The sequence below is a fragment of the Hemicordylus capensis genome, chromosome 2 (genome assembly GCF_027244095.1).
Source record: "Hemicordylus capensis ecotype Gifberg chromosome 2, rHemCap1.1.pri, whole genome shotgun sequence".
In the NCBI taxonomy this organism is placed as follows: domain Eukaryota; kingdom Metazoa; phylum Chordata; class Lepidosauria; order Squamata; family Cordylidae; genus Hemicordylus; species Hemicordylus capensis.
Window position 1 is genome coordinate 386,687,138 of NC_069658.1, and position 12,658 is coordinate 386,699,795.

General features: G+C 42.4%; 1 protein-coding gene across 4 annotated transcripts in view; it reads right to left on the reverse strand.

Annotated features, from left to right (window-relative positions):
* TBCD (tubulin folding cofactor D) overlaps positions 1-12,658 on the reverse strand; it is a 218,846-nt gene that overhangs the window by 205,943 nt on the left and 245 nt on the right. For 2 of the 4 annotated variants that reach the window (XM_053293259.1, XM_053293260.1), the window contains exons 2-5: positions 10,703-10,919; positions 6,063-6,113; positions 4,501-4,598; positions 1,068-1,169 (exon numbers count right to left, since the gene is read on the reverse strand). In XM_053293259.1, coding sequence (XP_053149234.1) covers positions 1,068-1,169; positions 4,501-4,598; positions 6,063-6,113; positions 10,703-10,895 — 444 coding nt within the window. In that variant the 5' untranslated portion in view covers positions 10,896-10,919. Of the gene's footprint in view, positions 1-1,067; positions 1,170-4,500; positions 4,599-6,062; positions 6,114-10,702; positions 10,920-11,970; positions 12,120-12,364; positions 12,504-12,658 lie in introns of those variants that run through there. The other 2 variants (XM_053293262.1, XM_053293261.1) reach the window with 2 other exon arrangements.

The window sequence follows — 12,658 nt, forward strand, 5'->3', positions numbered from 1 at the left end:
CTCCCTCTGTCAATTCCCAAGTGGATATCATCCATCAGGCCAATCAAGGCAGTATCCACCCCATAGCCCACCCAAAAGCCAGTTTGAAATGGGTCTAGAATGATCAGTTTCCTCCAAGACCACCTGGAACTGGGAGGCCAACACCTTCTCAATCACCTTGCCCAGCCATGGAAGGCTGGAAACAGGCCTGTAGTTACTTAACTCTGAGGGATCCAAGGCAGGCTTCAGAAGCGGTGTAATTATTGCCTCCTTCAGACAAGCATCCTGCCCTCCCTCAGAGAAGCATTTATAATCTCTACCAGGCCCTCTACAAAAGCCTCCCTGCCAGATAATATAAGCCATGTCGGGCAAGGATCAAGAGGACACGAGGTAGGCCACACTATTCCGAGCAATTTGTCCACATCCTCAGGAGTGACAAACTGAAATTTTTAGATAGAGAGAGATTAAAAAATCAGAACTGTATTTGTTTCCAACAGGATTCAGTTTTATCAAACTTCAAAATGACATCATCAACAGATGTAAATCAAACAAAGTTAAGGGAGATTACTTCATTTCTCTCAGCAAGCCTAAGGCCCATCTCCATGGACCCTGCCAAAGAAGTTCAGGGTTTCTGGAGACATATGCAAACATAGGGTAGAAATTACATCACTCGGCGGGGGAAGAATCCATGTTTTTGACTCCATAAAAGGTTTTGCTATTCCCAGGTCTTTTAATTAAAGTAAAAAAATTATATTTTTCAAATCACAACTCTCCACACACTAAGAATAAAGTGTGAGCTGCAAGAATGTAGCTGTGGCTTTAAAATGTAGGCTGAGCAGCATGCTTCGCTGAAAGCGTGTGTAGCGCATACAGATACAATATGGCTGTGTAGCTACTTCACAGAGAATGTGAGCGAAAGAATATTTAACCAACTATGTGTCTGTCAATGCAGCCTAATGGCCATTGCTAAATTAGCATTGTGGTCTTCTAGCTGAAATTTTTAAAATACCTGTTCCCCATCCATCTGCTCACATTTCCAGTTTTGCAGCTTTTATTTATTTTAGATGTAAGAAAAGAAAAGAACCCACCTCGTAGTCTTTTGGATTCTGATACACAAGCATATCCAAGACAGGCTGTACGTCAACTACTTCATGAGGAAATAGTCTTAGGAAGGGTTTATACCCTCGTACCTAACAAAAAGAAGGATGTTCAGTCTACGTTCTCTTCTCCAGTTATAGTAAAATAAAAAGCTTGGAAATATTTTGAATAAAGAGATCCATCACGCAATTTCCCCCCGCAAAGCACAAAGTGTCACATTTAGATCTTCTTAATACCCTGATCCTATGCATGTTTTCTTAGAAGCAAATCCTTCTTACTCCAAAGCACACACAGAATGCCACTTAGAAGTATCTTTAAGACATCCTTTAAGCATCAACTGTGCTAACATATGGCACACTAGGCCTAATTCTCACTAAGATGGCAAACTTGTGCCTGGGCTGCCAGCAGATTGCCAGCAGAACATTCCTCACATGATGGAATATTACCTCCAAAAGAAAAACCCCTAACCACAAAAACCACATGTATGCACGCCCTCTGAATCATCTCTATTCAGATTCTAAGTAGTACAATCACATTTATTTGTATACATCATTTCTTGGGTATTTATCAATTTACAAAGTGCTTTATTATTTTTCATTCTATTTTATAAACTCTATCTGCCTCTATCAATAGTTATAAGAAAGGGAGCCAACTGATTTATTCATTCATTTAACATATTTTTATACAGTCCAAACTCACATCCCTGGGTGTTTTACAACAGAAAGGTTAAAACATCAGTTAAAACAGAATAAATGACAGAAAAGATAAAACATTAATTAAAGCAAAATAAATGATAACAGAAAAGATTGACACATTATAACAATTTTAAAATATTTTAAAAGCAATGTTAAAACTATTAAAACACCATTTAATTAAAAGCCTGGGTGAACAGATGCGTCTTTAAAGTTGTCAGAGATGGGGAGGCTCTTATTTCAGTAGGGAGCACATTCCAAAGCTTCGGGGCAACAGCAGAGAAGGCCTGTTCCCGAGTCGCCACCAGACAAGCTGGTGGCAACTGCAGACGGACCTCTCCTGATGATCTCAATGGGCGGTGGGGTTCATAACGAAGAAAATGTTCTCTTAAATACCCAGGGCCCAAGCCATTTAGGGCTTTATAGGTTATAACCAGCACCTTGTATTTTGCCCGGAAACTTATCGGCAGCCGGTGTAGCTCTTTCAATACAGCTCTTTCATGCTACAACATGATCTCTCCGAGATGACCCAGAGGCCAACCTGGCTGCCGCATTCTGGACCAACTGTAGTTTCCGGACTACATACAAAGGCAGCCCCACGTAGAGCGCATTGCAGTAATCCTGTCTGGAGGTTACCAGCATATGTACCACTGTTCTGAGGTCATTTATCTCAAGAAATGAACTCAGCTGGTGTATCAGCCGAAGCTAATAGAAGGCACTTCTGGTCACTGCCTCAACCTGAGACACCAGGGAGAGGCTTGGATCCAGAAGCACCCCCAGACTGCATACCTGTTCCTTCAGGGGAAGTGTGACCCCATCCAGAACAGGCAGATCAAAATCACCTCCAGAGTTTCGACCCCACACAATGAGTACCTCTGTCATCTGGATTCAGTCTCAGTTTGTTATCCTCATCCAGACCATCACCACCTCTAGGCAGGCATTTAGGGAGGTTATGCCCTCTCCCGACATTGACATGGAGAAATAGATTTGGGTGTCATCAGCACACTGAAAACACCCTGCACCAAAATTCCTGATGATCTCTCCCAGCAGTTTCATGTAGCTGTTAAACAACACTGGAGACAATACGGAGCTCTGAGGGACACCATACAAACCTTCAGATTTTGTAGAACAGTCTCCAAATGGAACCTACCTGAGAGGTAGGAGCAGAACCACTGCAAAGCAGTGCCTCCCACTCCCAACCCCCTCAGACTCTCATAGGATACTATGATTGACCATGTGATGCCAGTTAACAGTTGTTTGAGCTTGGTTAAGAACATAAGAACAGCCCTGATGGATCAGGCACAAGGCCCATCTAGTCCAGCATCCTGTTTCACACAGTGGCCCACCAAATGCCTCTGGGGAGCCCACAGGCAAGAGGTATGTGCATGTCCTCTCTCCTGCTGTTGCTCCCCTGCAACTGGTATTGAGAGGCATCATGCCTCTGAGGCTGGAGATTGCCCACAGCCACCAGACTAGTAGCCTTTGATGGACCTGTCCACCATGAATTTGTCTAAACCCCTTCTAAAGCCATCCAAGCGGGTGGCCAAGGTAGATATACGGGGGCGGAGGTGTTTAACACTACCCTAACCTTGGAAAGTTAAAGAAAGATAACTGGGAAAGACAATCAGCATCCATACTATTCTCCTTATACTTTGACGTGTCACCCTCCCAAATCCACACATCAGAGTCCGCTCCAGTATTTGTATAAAGATAAGTACCCCCACCTGGTTTTGTTTTCCTGAGCTCTAGAAACTGGATTGCAATGCATGCTGGCTTACGGTGTAGTCTTAGGCAGTGACTCTCAGGACTTCATAACTCCTTCTACGCCTTCTAGATAATCTATAATTCTCCCATAAAGATGTTCATATATCAGTGCTCCTTTCTTCACTCCTTTTATTTTTGTTTTCCCATTTGTACCTTGTTGTTCCAGGACAGTTACATTTTTAAATTTAATTTAAAAAAAATAAAAATTATCTGATTGTAACTGATTAAAAATGTTTTTAAAATTGTTTTTGTATTGTATTTTGTATTTTCTTCCCCCACTTTCATTTTTTGGTCTGTTATGATTTAATGTGTGTATTTATCTCATGTTTTAATGTTGTGTTGTAAGCCGCCCAAAGAACAATTTGTTATGGGGCAGCTAACAAAGTTTATTATTATGCTGTTCTTTGCATTTTTTTCAGTCCACATACACAAAGACAATCACAAGAATATTCACGTGGAGACCCCTAGAAGCAGAAGGCTGAGGAATAACATACTTAAAGTCATCCAATGGCACAAGCTATTTCAAGCAGCAAGCTTCTAACAGGCAATGTTATTTGTTATTTAGGCCTCATGAAGAGCTTTACAAAGAAGTCTGTACCTCTAATGAAGAGCCAACTTCTTCATAATAAGCCGCCCAGAGACATAAGTTTGGGCAGGGTATAAATTTAATTAATAGATAGATAGATAGATAGATAGATAATAAACTGCAAACACGGACTACAGAGATGCTCGAAAACACTAAAAATGGGTGATATTCTGTACCTCACTAACCAAGATGAGATGCAGAATACTACCAAATTTTAGCACTCTGAGGCACATCTCACAAAAAACAGCTGATACAGATACACCTATATAGGGCTGTTCACATGACATCTAATATGCTAATGCGTTACTACATAACATTCTTGTATATCATTCAACAACAGTGGATAAATCATATTTCTAATAGGTTACAATTCATTTCTACCTTTGAAATGATGTAAAGGAATTGAAAGGACAGATGGACTAGAGAAGGAGAAGATGCTTCATCCCGGATAATACCTAGTAATAAATTCAGCATCCACTCTAAAGAAGACATGGTAAAGGAGGAAAAATAAACATTAGCCTGCAAACGTATGCCACATGACCTATTTCTCATTCTTCTGAGAGAGTAAAAAAGAAAAGTGTACAATCTTCTTTAAGGGGCCTTGGCCCACATCTTAAAATGTTTGTGCAAAAAAGTAGGGATGTGCACGGAACTAGGTGGGGGTAGCTCGATGGCGGCGGCGGGTGCTGCTTTAAGAGCGGAGGAAGGTACACTTACCCCTCCGTCCGCTGTTCCCGGGCGGCGCTCCTTTTTTCCAAAGTTCATCAGGGCAGCAGCATACCTCCCTGCCGCCCCGTTGCCCCCATTTACCGGATATAACCAGAAGTATCCGACACACTGTCACGTGCAAGCGCCCAGTTATATCCGACGTCCTGGCACAGGCGCTTGCGTGCAACAGTGCGACGGATACTTCTGGCTGTATCTGGTAAATGGGGGTAACGGGGCGCCAGGGAGATACGCTGCTGCCCTGATGAACTTTGAAAAAGGGGAGCACCAGTGGGGGAAAAGCATAGAGAGGGATAAGTGCACCCTCACCGGTTTTAAAGCAGCACCCCGCCCCCGGACAGCGAACCAGCAGAACCGGCCACCTTTTGAACCAGTTCGGAGGCCCATAATGGGCCTCCAAACAAGTTACGTGCACATCCCTACAAAAAAGCAGTGCCTTTAACGAGCATACCTGCATGGAATTAAGTGACACACACATCCTAACAAGGTAACCACCACAGGTTTCACCCTTAACCCTGGCTCCTTTCTTTTAGGGAGAATGGGACTCTTAAGCTGTCAGAGACTAGACCACCAGTTCTTGGCTTGTCTTGTTAAGATATTCCCAGAATCTTTGTATCCCTTTACCCAGAGTTACAACAGCACAGTGTAGACTGGCCAGCTTGCATTCATATGGAAAGACGTGAGGTCATTTTCAATTATGCCAGCGTGGTGTAGTGGCTAGAGTTCTGGATTAGGACCGGGGAGACCCGAGTTCAAATCCCCATTCAGCCATGAAACTAGCTGGGTGACTCTGGGCCAGTCACTTCTCTCTCAGCCTAACCTACTTCATAGGGTTGTTGTGAAAGAGAAACTCAAGTATGTAGTACACTGCTCTGGGCTCCTTGGAGGAAGAGCGGGATAAAAATGTAATAATAACAATAATAATAATAATAATAATGGCTCCATTATTACCTGTTCTGAGTCAAATGACTTTACATTATCCTTCCATCCAACCAAGTTATCTTTAAAAGGCAAACACCGCACATATTACAGCAAAACAGTTCTGCTAAATGTAATGTTCAGATTTTACAAAGCCAATGGAGGTAGGCAATTTATTCCAGTGTCCAGTAAAGGCAAATGTAATCCCAGTCTTTTCCCATTTCAGTCCCAACAGATTACTAACTTGAAGTCTTGAGATTCTATTAAAACTTTTTATAACAGGGCACAACAAAACCTACCTAAATGTGCATCCAAAAGGTGAGGTTGCTCCTGGTACTTGTTCATTATAACTAAAATATAGAAGTACAATAAGTGAAAATCAATCATTCACCATTCACCACCAATTTTCTACTATTATTCAGTTCATCTAACATAAAATTAAAGCATTACTCAAAGTGAAGAGTATGTAGACTGAAACCACTGTTTCTTTCCACTCTAAGCCACATTTTAGTAGTTATACTAAGTAATTAAAGATCACCTTTGGATTTCAAAAGTGAAAATGGAAACTGTAGTAACAAATGAAAGGTTTCTGCCCTGACTAATAATATATATCACATTGTAAAGTTCCTCAGGCCACTAATGGGGCATTTATTTTACTTGTGGTGTAAAGAAGGGGGCTGGGTAAGTGTCTATATTCAAGCTTCTTGAACTCTGATAATGGAAAGAGCCAAAACATACTAAGCCATCCCACTCTTTCCTCCTCTCTCCAAGTTTACCAAATCTTGGTAAATAACACGTTTCAGTACAGCGCCTGAGATCCCCCCATTCTTGGGGGCCATCTCTTCCCCACAACTGGCGTTGTATACAAGAATTAGAATATGCACTAGCTTTCCACTTAAAAAAAAAAAGAATGCAGTCTTTACAAAGATGTCATCAAAAATGAGCCTGCCTCACTAACCTTTCCAAATTATTTGAGATACATGGACAGAGGCGATGCAGTTGACATGGTGTAGTTGGATTTCAATTTAAAAAATTAATAAATAAAGTATTTAATAAAGTCATGTTATAGACTGGTAATGGTTAAAGAAATGAAAACAGAGAGTAGGAATACATGCTCAGTTTTCCTAATGGAGGTAAGTGAAAAATGGGGTCTCCCAAGGATCTGTATTGGAACCAGTATTTTTAATATGTTCATAAATGATCTGGGTTTAAGGATAAGCAGTGAGGTGGCCAGATTTGTTCATCATGCCACACTAATCACTGTGTTTTTATGGATATTTTAATCTGATTTTTTAAAACTGTTAAATTCTTCATTTGTTTTATGCTGTAAACCGCCTAGAGACTTTGGTAGTGGGCAGTTTACACATTTATTAAATAAATAATCAGGACGTTAAAAACCGAAAGAGAATGAGAAGAGCTCCAAAAGGATCTATCCAAATTCAGTGAACATGCAACAAAGTGGCAAATGCAGCTCAATGTAAATAAGTGTATAGTGGTGCATACTGAGGCAAAAACTACCATATTCTTATATCACTGATGATTAGGTCAAACAAGGAAAAAGATCTTGGGATCAGGGTATATAGCTCAATAAAAACACTAACCCAGTGTTTGTCAGCTGTGAAAGAGGCAAATTCCACACTAGGTATAATTAGGAAAGGGATCAAAAATAAACGCTAATATTATGACTTATACTAGCTCTCAATAACACCAGGCACCAGGTCAACATGGTGCCTGGGTAGGGACACGTAGCATCTAAACCCCTGCATCCTCCAACTGTGCATGAATACCTGCTAGCACCGAGCTCTCACTAGAGATCATGGAGTTCCCTCACAGTGCTAGAGTGCAGGCGCAGGGTGTCCAGCCATGCTGCTGTCCATGCTGATGACACGGAGGAGGAGCGTGGCAGTCTGTTGGAGGGCCGAGACTGTAAGTGAACGAGTCAGCCCCGAAAGGAAGTGGACCAGGAACACTTTAATTAGCGATCAATTAAAGGCGTAAAGCAGGGCTGCACAACGTTGTTCCCTGCTTTTGTGTCACCTTTCGCTATTTTAATCCTAAACAAACAAAATTGGTTTGTTTCAGAACCTTCTCACTCCATGGTAGTTAAACCTTTACACCAGGGCTGCACAACGATGGCCCTCCTTTAGCGGCTGGACTACAACTCCCATCATCCCTGAGCACGGGCCACTGTGACTGGGGCTGATAGGAATTGTAAAAAAAGCATGTTGTGAGTCACACAAAGAAGAGTTTGTTATGGGGTGGCTAAAAAATAATGCTTATTATTTATTATTGCTACTGTTATTTCCCCCATGTGTGAACATGTTGAGAAACTGCTGCCAATTGTAGCTTCCCACCACATGTATGTGCAATGAAAGACACACACTTGCATTCTTCACATATAATATGGTAAACATATTGAAGATGCACTGTAACGTTCTGTATTAAAAAGCATTAAGGGTTGGAGCTTATTCTGTTTTTAAATACAGAGCATTACACTGCATCTTTAATATGTACATAGTACCATGTGTGAAGAATGAATGTCGAAAACAAAATAAATGTGCATTCTAAACACTTTGCAGAAATTCAACACAAACTGTTTTTTAAAACTCAGCTCCAGTTTAAAATAACTAAACTCCCCCAATTAGGGGGGGAAATACACCTGCAGCCTCTAATGGGGGGGGAGTCCACCCCCTCAACTGGTTCCTCCAACAGTCAGGGACATATAATGGGATCGGATCAGAAACAGCAGAGGGAAGGGAAGAATCAGCAAAATTTAGCCCTCCACCCTTGTGTGATCAGAAAGTATTTTCATATGTGCAATGTAAGTCAGGATGCAAGACACTTTTTATATTAGACAGAATCAGTTTCACCAGAGCATACTGTATATGGGTGCACTCCCATTTGCTCTTAATCCATCACTACTACACGAAATAATCACTAGGTGGCAGTCTAAGGATACTAAACATTTGAACAACCCTGACTGACATGACAAACGTGGTAGAATATGCTTTTAGCTTTCCACATATTATGAGAAAAAACTCATTTCTTACACCACAATGCCCAAGAAGATGGCGTTCTGTGTGTGTGTGTGTGTGTGTGTGTGTGTGTGTGTAAAGTTTATATAAAATTTTTCCTAGATTCTCACAATGATAATGTCCATGTTGTGCTCTTCATTACAATGACTAGGTTTTCAATGGTATAACACAAAATTTCAATATACAGTGGGCAAATCATAGTTTAGAGCTGTTTTTCTACTTTGTGGTAGCAAGCATGACTTATCCCCTTAGCCAAGCAGGGTCTGCCCTGGTTGCATCTGAATGGAAGACTTGATGTGTGAGCACTGCAAGATATTCCCCTCGGGGGATGGAGCCGCTCAGGGAAGAGCAGAAGGTTTCGAGTTCCCTCCCTGGCTTCTCCAAGATAGGACAAGATTTTTATTTTTATTTTTTTAATAGGACAAGATTTTTTTATTGAACCAACAGAGATTCCGGCCTCCAACCTTGGAGAAGCCGCTGCCAGTCTGTGAAGACAATACTGAGCTAGATGGGCCAATGGTCTGACTCAGTATATAGCAGTTTCCTATGTTCCTATATCGTATAGTTTAGAGCTGGCTGTTCCATCTGCTTAGAAAGTTCATTTTCACTTCTCAGAAAGTTCACAAAACTCCATAATGCAGCAGCCACCTGAGGAGAAGCAGCTCTCATTCCCATGGTGCAGTAGGGATGTGCACGGAACCAGTTCGGAGGCCTTTTATGCACGTGCACCCAAGACTTCCAGCCAAAGAGGGCACGGGGCGGCAGGGAGGTACGCTGCCACCCTGACGGGGACTTTTAAAATGGAGCGCCAGCAGGGGGGAAAGCAAAGGGAGGGGTAAGTGCACTCTCCCCCACCCTTAAAGCTATGCTCCCCCGCCCTCGAACCAGCCCCTGCCGGTTCTGTGCACATCCCTATGGTGCAGCAGCCATCTTGAGGTAGATCAATGGCCCTGCCTGTGGTTTGTCAATGGCCTATGAATTCAGACATAACAGAATATCATGATTAGCACAAAATGTAGTTTGTAAACCAGCTTCCAACCATGGTTTAAGATCCTGGTTTGTTGATCATGATTTTAGCTAAGCAAATCTTGGTTTCCATCATGTCTGAAATCCAGCCAACATCTTCAACTGCTGCCTTATCATACTCTATATGGTTCACGTAAGCAACATGTTACTGTGGTATCAGCAAATTTCAGATTGCTGAGGAAAATTAAACTTTTCAGAAGAGCACCCACTTTTTGGTTAATGTCATCAGCTCTTCAATATGATAAGACTGAGAACACATTTGCAAGTAAATAAATAGAAAGAATGCTGTTAAGTAGGAAACTGGAAGATTAAAGAGAAAATACATAAAGCATTAATGACTGATATTCCTACAGCATCTGAAATCTTCTGAAAGCAATTCACAATACATGTGCAAAATAATGTGAAACCAGAGTATTTTGCAGAACATCAGGTCTTGAATGCAATGTTACTTGTGGCAAACATCAGGGAACTAACTGCTCAAGTACAAATAACACGCCTAATACTGATGAATATGAAACAATAATAATGGCGTTTTTAGAGAGTGACTAGACCACTTCAATGGAAATTTAAGGATTTATATCGGTAATAGGAAAGATTAGCAAGGATTTGATTCTGGGAAAGTAATAATATTTTCAGTATCCTCAAATAGGGAAAGTATAATTATCTCCATATGGTAACAGGAGAGGGGGTCAAAAGATACTGACTTGCCTAAGGCCACCTAGTGAGCTCATACACGAAATTATATTTGAAGCAGGACATTTGTGGTTCATGCTCTTAGCAAAATGTGAAGATAGGGTCTCTATACATACTTTACTATACTATAAATACTAAAAGAGATACATACTAAAACTATACATACGAAAAGAGACAGCTCATACCGTTAAACTTTTGAATTGCCGTTTCTCGCAATATCAGGTCCTCATGCACTGATCGGAGGTTGTTAATCAACTCTCGTGCTTCTTGACTCTCCGTAAAACTCTCAAGTATGTTTCCCCTGGCAATGACATCAGGTTCCAGGCCCTTGTTTTCCTCTTGCTCAGACCCATCACCACTCATCTCATTTAGAACCATCCTCAACTCTGATCACAAATTCTTCTGTTAAAAGCACAGCAAATGAACAATTACTATTATGGTTTAATTTAACCATTAAAATCTGCCTCACTCCTCAAACACAAAGGTTACCATCCAAAACAGACTTAAGTGCACTTTAAACTGACTAATTTCAATGCACCCAAATCTGTATTGAAATATTAGCCATTCTACCCCCAAGATTTCCAGCTCATTCCTCTCCAGCTCACAATGCAGATGAGCTCTGCCAGATTCCATCTCTCATACCTTCCCAATCCTAGCTCAAAATCAAAGCAAGGATTTCCTCCATATCTCAGAGATTAGATTCCTGCCACACAATCAAGAGAGGCAGAGTGAGATTTTTTCCAACTGATGTGGACAGTCAAGGTCTAAATTAGACCATTAACACACTGTTAGGTTACAAAACTGTAAAAATCTGAATTCGACGATTCCCAAAAGTTGACAGATACATTATTTCATCTTCTACCTGGAATAATATTTTAAAGAAATAAATGCACTTTGCTACAGTGTAATATACAAAACAAGCTGGTGCCGCACAGAGCATCTGTGCGCCACTACACTCCCCCCACCTTCAGGCCTAGTTTGTTCTCCCCCCAAACTTCTGCACCACTTAGTTTCCCCACCCACCCTTCAGGCCCAGTTAGTTCTCAATCTTCTGCCCCAATCTCCCCTGCCCTCCCACCACCACCTTCTACCCGCCGGCCCGCCCTCCTCCCATCCTGCTCCTCAGGGCAGTGGGGCTTCACCCGCCACCTGTCCTCCTCCGTCCTGGCCCGTTCTCCTCCGACCCGGCGCCCGTTACCAGAGCGTGAGGCAGTATGCTGGAACTCTTGCGGGATCTCATGAGAGTTCCACCACGCATCCCCACGCATTCTAGCTTAGATAATTAATTATATAGACAATTGTTTCATTAGGAACAATTATTGATCCTTGGGAAATTATTCCCAAATAATTTTGGGGAATAAATTAGTCCCCAAAACTGGGAAATTTGGGGGAATTTCCCTTGGGAAATTATTCTTTTCAAACCATAGCAGCAACAATGCAGAGGCGCCCTTACCCCTAGACTTCCAGGCTGAAGTCCAGGGCCTCCACACTCCCTAGGGGCCCCCAAATCCTTTTTAGTCTGTCCCGGGTAGTGTGGTCAAGTCTTTCTCCCTCTTTCTCTTTCCATTTCTCCATCTCCCCCAACCAGTGCTGAAAGGGGAAGGGAAGGCTGGGCTGGGGGGCAGGGTGTGGTGGTGGGAGGGGCTGGGAAAGATGTAAAATACAAAATGTCAAAAATAGATAGATAGATAGATAGATAGATAGATATTAAGAATACTGTGGGTGGGGGCTCCAAAAGCCTTTAGGTCCAGGCTCCAAGTTACCCAGGTGCACCTCTGCGACAATGTATGGCATTTGCATTTCTCTAGGCTACTTGCACGCTCAGACTCACACAATCTCCCCCTTACAATTGTCCTGTGCTCTGTTGCTGAGCATCAAACACGAGTTCTGCCGTATGGGTTGTGTGAGGTTGCTATTTAAACAAGTTTAGACCCCTGCAGGAACACGCCCTAAAGAGGGCTGGCTATCAGATGCCCCCCACACATCCTTCCCCCAACGGAGTTCTGCCAGTGAGCAGCGCGCGCACAGCCCCTGCTCCCCGCTCCCTCCAGCCGCTCTGCAATTCAGCCACCAGGAAAGGCTGCTTTGGTGAGAAGGAGCCACCTTCAAGGGATCCTCCCCGCCGACTAGCCTTTCCCCCA